Source organism: Patella vulgata, chromosome 4 (genome assembly GCF_932274485.2).
Source record: "Patella vulgata chromosome 4, xgPatVulg1.2, whole genome shotgun sequence".
Lineage (NCBI taxonomy): Eukaryota > Metazoa > Mollusca > Gastropoda > Patellidae > Patella > Patella vulgata.
The window spans coordinates 389,721-403,183 of record NC_065882.2 but is presented as its reverse complement, the minus strand read 5'-3'; the positions used below and the strand labels follow the sequence as shown (position 1 = coordinate 403,183).

The window sequence follows — 13,463 nt, the reverse complement described above, 5'->3', positions numbered from 1 at the left end:
AGAGAGCCGTCGATTGGTTTGTCAAAATGAATCTAACCAATCAATGAATAGGACAGAATTTCCGGAAGCAACATTCACCGGAAGCGCGCCATAACCAAAACAAACTGAAAGCAAGTTGACAGTAATGAAAACAAAATACTTTTTTGATATGTTTTTCTTTCATTTTAGTGTTGAAAACATTAACATATATCTAGATCTATGTTAGCAATTAGATATGATTCGTTTAAGATAACTAGGGCCTAGAGTTTTGACATTAAGACCGTAAAATGTAGGAGTATAAAACTCCTCCAAGAAAAACAAAAACCTGCAAGTGCAAAGTAACAAACTGATCGTTGCTTATACACTAGTCCCACGAACGGTAACCTCGTCATCTTGGCGGGTTGATTCGCCCTGTTAATACACTTTGGATTGTACTGAAATAGTTTCACTCTACTTATTAATATGTAACAGGCATTGCCCGAGTAGAGCGAAGCTGGTGTGATTGTTGTTAAATATAAAACCATCATAATTAAGTTTTTCAAGTGATACAAGTAATGTTAAATAATCTCGTTTTTCCGAATTGAATTTAATTTAGATCGAAATTGTATGATTAAAAAAAAAAGAACAAAAATGTGAGAATTATTTTCATTGGCGTCAGAAATATAATATAACGTCATTGATTAAACGCGTCATAAAAATATTTCTATGAGTCGCGTAATCTCGCTTGGGCGAGATTTGGTAAGTTGGCATGCGCATTGCTATTTTTGCCCAGTGTATCCGGTTCCGGTCTGAATTTTTTTTTTAATCAACAGTCTGTGGGGCAGATTTAGTTACGCTCCTGTGTTACCGGAAAAGAGCTTTGCGCGATTCTTTAGAGCTTCGCTCTATATATACTAAATGTTTGCTATGATTGAATCATAATATAAACTGAGATGCATGCTGGTTGATTTGATTTAAAAGAAAGAAGGGTTAACAATCCTGCCTATAGTTAGTATGAATACAAGTTTACTCATAACTCAGTAACAATAATAGTTAGGTTGTATGTAAATTTATGGGGACTGGGTGGCCGTATGGTTTAACCCTTGTACGTTAGATCATAAGGTCTGTCATTGAGTCAAGGGAGTGGTTTCAATATCCAGCTTGTATGGGGTTTCTCCGCATCCTCTGGTTGAAATAAAATTGAACCGTATGTTAGTCTCGAAATGACCTAGTTTGTATCGAGTGGATGTTAAGATAACATATTTTTATAACAAAATCAGAATGGTCTGAGTGGTCTTCAAAGAAAGCAATTGTATAAAAACAAATATAACTAGCACTTACATTTGTTGGGATGAGTTGTCTTATATCTCGACCCATGTTTTAAAGTTGGGATGAGTTGTCTTTTATCTTTGGATGAGTTGTCTTTTATTGGGATGAGTTGACTTGGGATGAGTTGTCTTTGGATAAGTTGTCTCATGTATACCTTCATGAGACATGGTTGGTGCAGAAAAGTAGGATCTCAATGAAATCTCATGTCATTTTGTATACAAGTCCTCAGACAGAACAGTAGGATGTTAAACCCCATTTCTGTATACATGTATTTGTTGATTTCAGAAGTAGTAGAATGAGTGGAAGACAGATTTTAGAAACTTTACGTCAGTTGGGGTATCCCAAGGTTGATGAGTTAGATCCGCAGATGTTTGATTGGTTGTTTGAAAAAGAGAGTATTGTACCTTTTCTTGATTGGTTTGTGAACAATGTTCATTCTGATAATATTATAACAGCAAGCGACCGACAAGAGTAAGTATCGCTGGATGACGTGAAATATCCCTGTCTTACAATATGTCTGTACTCCAATCTCTATTCATATACAAATACTGAGCCACGGTGGCTCAGTGAGTAAGATGTTAGCTAGCTAACCTGGACGTCCCATGCACGATCCCTGCATTGGTCGTGAAAGTTCATTGGGATTTTCCGACGTGGTTCCATCTTGTCAGTAATGCAGGATGGAGGGCAAGGGACAATGTATAGTCGTTCGGATAGGACGGAAAAACCGAGGTCCTGTGTACACATTGGCTGGCACATGTAAGAACCCTTGGTTGGAATTCTATTTAAGAGAAGGCCGTAGTGCCACTGTCCGGGCGAAATTTCTCTCATAGCACGCTGTATGGTGTTTGCCTGTCTTTATTAGCCCAGTCGGAGCAGAACAGTAGGACGTTAAACCCCATTTCATTTTATTTGATGTTTTGTCAGGTATAAGGACCTGGAGTCCAAATCAACCGAAGGTTTATTAGATGGAAGACAACTCGAGGATGCTCTGAAAAAAATGGAAGTTGTAAATAATGAGACTGAAATCACAGAGGAATCTTTGAGGTTAGTTTTACCCACATTTTTTTATGTGTTTGTTATTCCCAGCCCTCAGACAGGGTTGGATGGCCGAATGGTTAATGCATGCACGTTGGATTAGAAGGTCTGTCATTGAGTCAACTGGCATGGTTTTGATTCCCCGGTTGTACGTGACAAGGAGTAGGTCGCCTGTCCAACCTCATGGGTTTTCTCCGGGTCCTCCGGCTTCCTCCTACTGCTAAAGACCCCTACACGCAAGCTAATTACTGAAATTAAATTGAACTATGTTAGTCCCGAAATGACCTAGTTTGTCTCAAGTGGAGGTTAAACCCCATTTCTCTCTCTCTCTCTAATTTCAATGATTTTCAATGATTTTTGTAAATGTATACAGAGCTACACAGAAAGTCTTTTTGTAAACCAGATATTTTTTTTTTTTTTTTGAAGTGATGATATTTCGAGATTAAGAAAAGAATTAGAGATGAGTAAAAAGAAGAAAGAGACACTGATACAGAGAAGAAATAAATTGAGGTTTTTATCTTTTATTCATAATTGATTGTTGATTTTTAGTTGTAAATCATGCAGTCTTTGCTAGCGTATAATTCATGTTTATAATCTTTATTTTTGTATGACTATAAATATTACCTTTTAGTTTACTAATTATCATTTGTACTTGATAACGATAAGAGAATACTAGTCGAAACATCGAGCTATATGTGTATAAACCAGTGATTGTTTTCCATATAAATTGTGTTTCTAATTGATGTTACTGTTAGAATTGTTAATGGTCTGGGTTTTGTTTCACCAAACATGTAGGCAACTTTATAGACTCTTGGTGTACGTAGTAAGTTACTAACTTTTTATGAATCAGACAGAAAGCAAACTGAATAATATTTAATATTTCAAAAGTTATCAAAATATTTCTCCAAAGACAAAATATTGTGGTGAGGTAAATGTTTTAAACACCATTGTCCAAGAAACTATAAAAAATATAGATAAAAACTCTGGTTTTAAGGTTATCATTATAGAATAAGCAGTCCATTTATCTTTATTAGTGCCAGAGATATAATGTACCTACGTTTTTCATATTTTTTCCAAAAATATGTGTTACCCTGACAACACCTTTTTTTTAAATGTTAGTTTTCCCTTGTTTATCACATTTCCTAACTACTTGTACCATTTTCAGTTCAATAGCTTTAAAATTTAAAAAGAACATTTTTCGGGTAGCCTCCCCACTTAAATATATTATGATGAATTGAGATTTTTCTACAGTCACTCAGCATCCTTTGAAGATGATATATACAGGACATTGAATCCCCTGTTTGGTTATATCTTTTGATAGGCCTCCTGTTAATCCAGTTTAATCCAACCCAGAGGAGGTTATCTACGGTTGGATTGGGGGGGGGGGGTCGAATGGTTAACACCGGCCTGTTGGATCACAGAGTCATGTGGTGTGGTTTAGATTCCTCACTGGGTTTTCTCCGAATCTGCTGGTTTCCTCCCACTGCTAAAAACCGATACGTGCAAGCAAATTATTGCAATAAGTTAGTCTCGAAATGACCTAGTTTGTGTCAACTAGACTTTAATCCCCATCTCTCTTTTAATTAAATGTTAAATAATCCAGTGCAGTTTTTATGTGGATAAAAAATGAATCAATAAATAAATATTTGTGTGATTATATTTTTCAGTGTTCATCATACAAGTCTAAGTCATAAACTAACCAAATTAACTCCTTTAGAAAGTCAAGCTAAAAAACAATACAGACAACACCAAGACCAACTTCAAACAGATAATATTAAAGTAGGTCTTTAGGTCTGTCATTGAGTCAACTGCGGTGGTTTCGATTCCCCACTTATCTGGGTCCTTCGGTTCCCTCCCACTGCCAAAGACCCCTACAAGCAAGTAAATTATTGAAATGAAATTGAACCATATGTTGGTTCTGAAATGACCTAGTTTGTGATGAATGGACTCTCATGGTTTCTTCCTTGTCACAGCACAGAACAGAGTCTTTCGGATTTGACATACAAGAAATAAGAGTAGACTGTGGTGCCCACTGTCCATGGTTTGTTCCTGTTTTTATGTTTTTTGTCTGTGCAGAAACCACTTTTAGTTTATTTCTGTTTAGAAGTCATGTGTATATAAGTGTATATTAAACAGTTTATTTCTATCTTCATTAGGTTAATGAGAGCATGGATGGATTAATGAAATCAGTATCTAGAGTAACGTCCCTTTATAACCCAGCAACTAAAGGTGAAGGTCAACATGAAGAAGTCTTTTTATCACAAGTTAATCTTGAAGATTATTATCAAACGGAAGAAAAATATACACAGGAAATTACAGTTTTTACCAGAAAGCAGTTCTTCCAGGTAGGAATCATCGAATGAAATGTTTTGGGTTCAATCCTAGAATCAGCTCAGAAGAAACACATTTTCCGGTGTGCCCATAAAAGGAAGCCTTAAAGAATAGGCGGACATTCTCCTTCCGAGCACTATCATTGTAGACATCATAGGATAAAATAACGTGACAGAAGTCCCAAAATGATGAAATCATTGTGGTCGCGGGTTCGCTCCCGGTATTGGCAGAGAAATTTCACCGGGATTTTTCCGATGTGGTTTCCCCTTGTTAGAGGTGCAGGAAGGAGGGCCTGACAAGGACAGCTGTCTAGTCTTTTGGATGGGACATAAAAAAAAGGCTCATGAACGTGAACATAAAAGATTCCTTGACAATTGGAATTTGATGTAAGAGTGGGCCGTAGTGCCACTGTCCAGGTGAAATGCTCCTCATAGCACACTGTATGGTGTATGCCCATCTTCATTAGCCTAGTTGGAACAGAATAGTAGGATTTCAAACCCCATTTCATTCAAAGTATTGTGTTGACGAGACAATGAACTCTATTTCTTCTCTTTCCTCAGCCCAATCAGGGGGTTGGGTGGGCTATTGGTTTAATGTGCAGTGAAATCACAAGGTCTGTCATTGAGTCCAGTTGGGTGGTTTCAATTTCCAACTTGTGCATGAAAAAGAGTAGAATTGCCTGTCCAACCCCGGGGGTTTTCTCCTTTGGTCTAGTGCTGGGTATTTGCAATGCAAGTATGATAAAATATGTATTGCGATGTCGTAGAAATGATGTGGATCAAAATAAGGACCAAAACAATTTAAGGGTGTTTGTGTACCTATGCATAATGTTTGACGTGGATAATTAAGAGTGACAGGTTAATTGCTAAAGTGACAAAAAAAGAATCATGACAAATTGATTCAGTGTTTCGCGATTCAATACACGAATCACGAGAGGGTGATACATCGATTCAACGATATATATTGTTCCAGCACTTGTACGTGACAAGGAGTAGGGTCGCCTGTCCAACCTATTGGGTTTTCTCCGGGTCCTCCGGTTTCCTGCCAGTGCTAAAGTCCCCTACGTGTAAGCAAATTATTGAAATAATTTTGAACCATATGTTAGTCCCGAAATGACCTGGTTTGTGTGTCGAGTGAACATTAAACCCCATCTCTCTCTCCTGTAGACAAATTGGAAATTCCATCTCTGCTAAGTACTGTGGTGTGGTGTTTCACAAGCCAATTAATTTTTTATTTTCTTCTTTTTTACTTTCAATATAAAAATTGAAACTTTTTATTTGTAAAATCGTTGTTTAGAATATGTTTTATTTGTAAAATTGTTGTTTAGAATATAGGTAAAATGACAGGTGAAAGTGAAGATTCAAGGTTTGAATTATTAGAGATAAAAGATCCTGAGAGTTTATTGGTACATGGTGAGAATGAGGCTAATACAGTTCAAGATTGTAAAGAATTAAATAGATTACAACATATGTAAGTAAATATACTTCATATATTACAACATATACCTCATATATTACAACATTTACCTCATATATTACAACATATATACCACATATATTACAACATAATATCTATATTATTTCAGCTATCTATTAAACATACATTATGCATGATCTAAATCGACCTATTGCAGGTCTTTCTTTAGGCCCGAAATGTTATCTAAATTATTAATTAGACATTTATTATCATGACAAGACCATAATCAACTCTTGATGGCATCTTAATTATATGTCAGAATTTTTGCTGGATTTGAATCCGATTTGCCGCTCCATGCTCAATTATGATTTAACCCAAAAATAGTTAATTGAGACTATGTTTTTTATCATACAGACTTCAGTAATGATGATTGAGGCTAGGCCTAAATTTCAAATGCTTATATCTCGGTTCAGAGTGGAGCAATTTGACTGGTATTTTCAGCATATTCCATTTACATTATCTATTTTTCAACTATTATAGTGATAACGACTAGCTCTTTATCTAATCTTCCATAATGCCCTTTTAAGTGAAACCATGAAAGTATTAAGTATCATAGCTAGTGTGTTAAACATGATCTATAATTTATATTTCAGTTATCTATTAAGTGAGATCAAGAGAGTATTAAGTATCGTAGAGTGTTAAACATGATCTATGTTGTATATTACAGTTATCCATTAAGTGAAACAGAGAGAGTATTTAGTATAGTAGAAGATAAAAGTGTTAAAAGTGCCGTTAATACAGCCAGTGATTTATTAAATCTTCTACAATCAGGAAACTTTCCTCTTGATACAAATAAATTAAGGTTTGTCAATCTTTTTATTTCATGCATTGTTCTTGACAAACTATCAATATTCACGATTTGTTTGGTCTTGTTTCTCAGTTCAATCTGTATCTAGACTGAAAACGGACTGAAAGGGGATTTAAGGGGCCTATATGGTTACTATTCGAAGATAAGAAGCCATAGTCTATGGCAGTGTTAAGAATAGTATGTCTTCAATTCTTGTATATGTAATTTCTAATTTTAAACGTAAAGATACATTATGCAAGAGGTAAATCTGCCAAGTGCAGGTCTTTCTTTTGGTTTCAAATGCTATATAAATTATTAATAAGACATTTATTCATAGGACAAGACCACACTCAACTTTCTAGAGCATCGGATGGTCATGATTTGAAACGGAATCACACATGATCACCATTTTTTATTTTAATTTAAAAATGGATAATCAAGACTTTGTTTATTATTGTAACAGTGGTAGCAATGAAAATCAAGACTACGCTAATCTTGTCTAAACTTCCAACATCCTTATTTTCGCTCAGAATCTTCCATAACATATCTTTAATAATTGTTGTTGTTTATCCAGTACACAATTACAAGAAACACAGTCTAGTTTACAAACTGTTCGACGAGATCTATCAACTCTACTTGAAGGTGATCTACCATTATTAGTTAAAGAGTTAGCTCCCTTACAAGGTACACATATATTAACGGGAGATTACAATCTTAAACTAGCAAGACAGGATTATTTTACCTCCAATCAAGATAAGGTACGTCCATTTTAATCTAAGGCCATCTGAACACAGCATCAATTTCAAAACTTTGATTACATACAAATGGGCTTTATGCAGTAGTGTTGGTCTAATGCATGCGCTTTGGGTCATACTCATAAAGAGACAGAGAGAGAGGGAGAGAAATGGGGTTTAACGTCCACTCGACGCAAACTAGGTCATTTCGGGACTAACATATGATTCAATATTTTTTTAATAATTTCTTGCTCGTAGGGGTCTTTAGCAGTGGGAGGGAACCGGAGGCCCCCAGAGAAAACCAACGAGGTTGGACAATCTCCCACCTACTCCTGCTAAAGAACCTTGAAATAAAATTGAACCATATGTTTCGTGTATGCATATTTTAATTTAAACATCATAATTGATTAACTCGTGTATTTGGGAGATTGAAATTTTATGCGTAAATGTGACCAGTTCTGGCTAATGAAGACGGGCGTACACCATGCAGTGTGTGCTGTGAGGGGAATTTTCCATGAAGACTACATGAACACTGGCTTTTTATATCTGCTCTTCATCAAATTACAATTGTCAAGTTTTTTTTGTTTTTTATGTTCACACCAACGTTTACATCGTACTTAGTTCTTTTGTCCCATCTGAACTGCAGACTGATGCTCCTTGCCAGACCCTCCTTCCTACATCATTCCTCTGGCAATCCGAATTAGATATATTAAATAAAATTATCTGCCTTTAAAATCTACTAATTTCTCTTCCTGAATTTTTAATATGATAATAATAATATATTGCATTTGATAATGCGCCACATCCACCCAAGTGAGTGCTCTGTGCGCGGTTATAATTTAATAAATGTTTTTCAACAGGTTATTGCACTGCTCGTTAACCAAAGAGCAAGAAATGAATTTTTAACAATGGCGTATGAAGTTGAAGCACGACATCACAGGGACATACATCGTCATCTTACAGCCATCAGACTTCAATTACAACAACATCTGAAAGACTGGAAAAATAGAATGGTATGTAGTCCTGATTGCCCAGTCTCATAGTCTTGTACATCATTGGTGAAAGTTATGACTCTTCGCAAACTCTAATCATATGATTTCAAGTCAGACACCCTGACAGACACTACTATGGATGTACAACGATCAACAGAGATCCGTGAAACTTGAAGGGATAAAGAGACTTGGGGGTCTTGATAACCGGATTCACATCAAATCTTAACCGTTGCTTATCAATTTGCTACAAAGTAATGAACCTGATTTGCACAAATGCTCATTTCTCAAAGGACAATTTTATTTCCATTTTTTTTTACTGTAAAAAATTGTTGACGGTTTTTATAAGGATTTTTCGGCCAGATTAGATAATGAGTGTTGAGTTTAGAACTTTTACTTTGCCGAGCGGTGCTGAGTAATTTAACAACATATTTGTTGTTTTTATGTTTTCAGACTGTAATGGATGATCCTAGTTTAAAAGCAAGTAAATACGAGAGAGGAACGATTGATACAAGAGATACTGCTACAACTAGATTACATCATATCTTAGGTACGTAACATTACATCATAATGGACTGCCACGGTGGTTGATTGGTCAGGACATGCTCCATAAGAATGACCCGGATTCAAAGGATTCTTCAAACCCGTGGTAAGGAAAGTATCCTTAGTCTTCAGATACGACAAAAAAATTGTACATTTTGGTGTGCTTGTAAAAAAAAATCCTTGATAACAGATGAAAGTGTGTCGTGGTATTCAAGTGACCAGGGCAAACTCCACTAGGATGAGCTGGGTTTCGCATCCTGGCGTGGACCGAAAATGTAATTGGTAATGATAATTAATTACATTCTTTGTAATGGGTAATGGTAATTAATTACTTTCAATGTAATTGGTAATGGTAATTAATTACATTGCTAAAAATGAGAAAGTAATTGTAATGATTACATTTAAAAAGTAATGGTAATGTAATTAATTATGCCCGTCTTCATTAGCCCAATCGGAGAAGAAAAGTAGTACGTTAAACCCCCATTTCATTTCTACATTGGCAATGTAATGACTCCAGCCCTGCTGAGGTTTTTTCAAAACCTTCACAGTAGAAAGTGTTCTTAACAACTAGTCGTTGAGATTGGACAAAGAATTGAAGTCAACACTTATATTCGTGGTGTGCTTGTGGTGTGCTTGAAGAAGAGTAGATCTACTGTATATTTGTCTCCAAGTGGAATGTTACGGCTGGCCTCCAGATCCATTCACTTGATTTGTTAAAATATTTTAAAAGTGAAACCAGTATTTGATTGACAACTAATCATGATGTAATGTTATAATTATTTTCAGTTGATGGAGATGGCGTAGAGAAACAACTGTTTTTAACATATTCTAGTTTACTGGAAGGTGGAGACAAATTACAACAAGATCATCAAGACGCTTATACAGCCATGTTAAACACAGCTACCAAACATTACGATAAATTACATACATTGTAAGTTTACTTATTAATTTCTTTCTGACTTTCACCCCTCCTTGTGTCTTTATAATTTTTATTTTTTGTAAAGATTTATAGGGAATATAATGTAATATTTCATGAAATGATATTTATATATTTGTGTATATTTCCAGGGAAGATAATGTGAGAATATGTGAACGAAGTATTTATGAAGGATCAAGTACAACTGGTCAACCTGTTTTAAGTCCACCTCCAGTTCAAGATGCTATTAAAAACTTAGATAACATGTTAAAAAAACTGGAGGCCACCATAGTTGATAGTTTACGTGTTATTAATAACAAAAAAACAGTAAGTTGATTTTCTTTTTATGTGACTATATTTTAATCTGGTTATAAAAACAAGGATATGATAAAACTATCTTTTATAGCATGTAACGTAATTATAAAACTTACTTCATCATCAGAGAACACAATTACACAAATTAGAAAGTAAGTTTTGACTCTGTTTTGACTCTTACGGGTGTCACTGTATGACTTGGATTCCATCAAAGTTTCTTATTTAAATGGTGTTGGATTCCCCCCTCTCTCTCTCTCTCTCTCCCTCCCTCTCTCTCCCTCTCTCTCTCTCTCTCCCTCCCTCTCTCCCCCTCTCTCTCTCTCCCTCTCTCCCTCCCTCTCTCTCTCTCTGTATTAGGAATTACCAGTTTTTATTCTTCAGCTCATTTTAAAAGATGATTGGGTCGAGTTAAACACAAGTCCAGGAGGTCCTGGGTTTAATCCTCGTCATACCCGCACAAGTTCCTTTGGACTTTCCACCATGGTTTCCCCCTGCTGACTTAAGGGCTGGTAAATAACAGCACAGAGTCTTTCAGATTGGACATAATAGAACCCTTTTAATTTGGGTTCACATTTTAATGTAGTCTGTATATTGTTGTCAGCCCTGTCTGTCCATACTGACATGGTTTTGATTCCCGGTTATATGTGACAAAGAGTAGGGTTGCCTGTCCAACCTTGTTGATTTTCTCTGTGTCCTCCGGTTTCCTCCCAGTGCTAAAGACCCCTACGCACAAGCGAATTATTGAAATAAAGAATTGAACCATATGTTAGTCTTGACATGACCTAGTTTGTGTCGATTGCCACCAGATTGCTCCAATTTTAAGTAGATTAGAACGGTTCGGCCATTTAATGATTTAATTTAAAAGTGGAGATGCAAGGCTAAGACTCGAATGACCAGTACCATGGTTACAATCAATGCACACATCTTGTCAAAACTACAAACAGTGATAACTTGGCTCAAAATAAAGTAATTTGAATGAAATTTTCAATATATTCATGGTGCATTATCTATTTTTGACCAGCTCTTTATCTTATATAATGCCCCTTTAAATTGTTCAATGGCTAACTGTTTTTTTTATTTGTAATTTTTACTGTAGGCTTTAAAAGATGACCGACTATTATCGAGAGAAAGAACATTTTTTGTGGATTTTTTTATGAATCCAGAGAGAATAAATCAAGCTATGGAACAAGTCACCAACAGAATACAATCCATTCAAGTTCAGTAAATAATATATCACACCGTGTTAATACAGGGGGATCGATGGCTGAATGGTGTAATACCTGTGTTATATTACACAGTGTTAATACAGGGGGGGATTGATGGCCGAATAGTCTAATCCCTGGGCTTTAGATCATAAGGTCTGTAATTCAGTCAAGTGGTGTGGTTTTCGATTCCCTGGTTGTACGTGACAAGGAGTAGGATCGTCAGTTTTATTACTTGGATTTAAACCCCATTGAGTCAGGAACCATGTTTTCGATTCCCTGTCTGTACGTGACACCAACCTTGTGGGTTTTCTCCAGGTCCTCCGGTTTCCTCCCACTGCTAAAGACCCCTACGCGCAAGTGAATTATGGGAATAAAATTGAAACATATGTTAGTCCCGAAATGACCTGGTTTGTGTCTAGTGGACGTTAAACCCCATTCCTCTCTCTCTGTAGTGACAGGTCGGGTGGTCTGTTCAATTTCTTGGGTTTAAAGTTTAAACCCCATTTCTCTCTCTCTCTCTCTCTCTCTGTTCATACATGTACCTTGAATTCTTATTTAAAAGTTATTGACCCCCATTGAATTGGGACCCTGTTGATGCAAATTAAACACCAAAATATATTGAATAGCACAAAAATCTTGCTCGAAATCTTTAACTCAATATATAAGGCTTTTTGGAAATAATCAGGATCACATTGACCATTGGTTCAATTGTGTGAGTGACTTGTTGATGATAGCTATGACAAGTATGTAGACATGGTTATCCAGATGCAAGTTTATATTTCATATATTGAGATATAAGATTAGGAGTGTGTAATATACTCGAGTTGTATATCCTCAAAGACTGACTACAAATGAATACAACGGTTAAAGCTGAACTCCGATTACAAAACTACAGAAATAATCAAATAAAAAAAAATTAACCCCCTAAATAATCGCCATATTGTTTTCAAGTTGTAGAACAATCATGGACGATTGAACGGCGTACAAAAACAAGAGGCAGGCCACGCCTACACCCAGTTCATGCCTTGTCAACCACACTGTCAACATCCGGCTAGCAATATTTCAGCTGACTATAATTGATGGCTACTGAAACTAGTTTATTTAAACAATAATATGTAAAATTAAACAATGAAAATATAAATTATATTTCTGTAAATAATAAACATGAAGTTTTTGTTAAAAACTGTGAGTTGTTAATTTTTATACGCCCACATTGAAATGTGGTCGTATATTGTTGTCGCCCCCCGTCCAAACATGTTTCATATTGTGGGATATCAGATTGAGAATTCTTTGTTTGTTGATATCCTGCTAACTTCTAATCATATTTATTCTAATGTTTTTATTTGTTGAGTGTAAATGGAGCTTCTAATCTTGTTATTGTTGTAATCTATTACCGGTATTAAAGGCTCAATACCACTCTTGTTGTAACTGAATAATATGTCCCAATCTTTATTCTGGTCAACAAATTGTACTATTTTAGAATATTTCAATTAATTGATGATACAAATTTCATCTTAACACACCTTATTTAAAAATTTTGAAAAATTCAACATAATGGTTTGAAACGTCTAACGTAAACCTTTTCAAATGAAACTTCGATTTAAAAATATTTTCGAACCCTCTGGACAAGTAAAATAGGATGTAATGGATAATTTACACAACAGGTAGGACACTTAAACATCTAGTGCTTAGATAGAGATATTATTTATTTTTTGGAGCTTTCGAGCCAGCAAGAGTGTTATTGTCCCTTTAAAATGAACGACTACTCTTGATTAATACATTATAAATATCCAACAGACTAAGAGATTTTACACGTCTACCATAGAAATTGGAATCTAATATTCC

At 35.5% G+C, this 13,463-nt stretch overlaps 1 protein-coding gene across 1 annotated transcript; it reads left to right on the top strand.

Annotated features, from left to right (window-relative positions):
• The first annotated feature begins 79 nt into the window (after positions 1-79).
• LOC126819262 (HAUS augmin-like complex subunit 3) lies at positions 80-12,787 on the top strand. Its single transcript, XM_050547210.2, has 14 exons — positions 80-121; positions 1,573-1,758; positions 2,212-2,331; positions 2,749-2,832; positions 3,990-4,101; positions 4,479-4,667; positions 5,981-6,123; positions 6,797-6,931; positions 7,491-7,674; positions 8,511-8,663; positions 9,093-9,189; positions 9,969-10,113; positions 10,251-10,425; positions 11,510-12,787. The coding sequence occupies exons 2-14, from the start codon at positions 1,583-1,585 to the stop codon at positions 11,636-11,638; spliced, it is 1,842 nt and encodes a 613-aa protein (XP_050403167.2). The 5' UTR covers positions 80-121; positions 1,573-1,582; the 3' UTR covers positions 11,639-12,787.
• Positions 12,788-13,463: the final 676 nt, after the last annotated feature.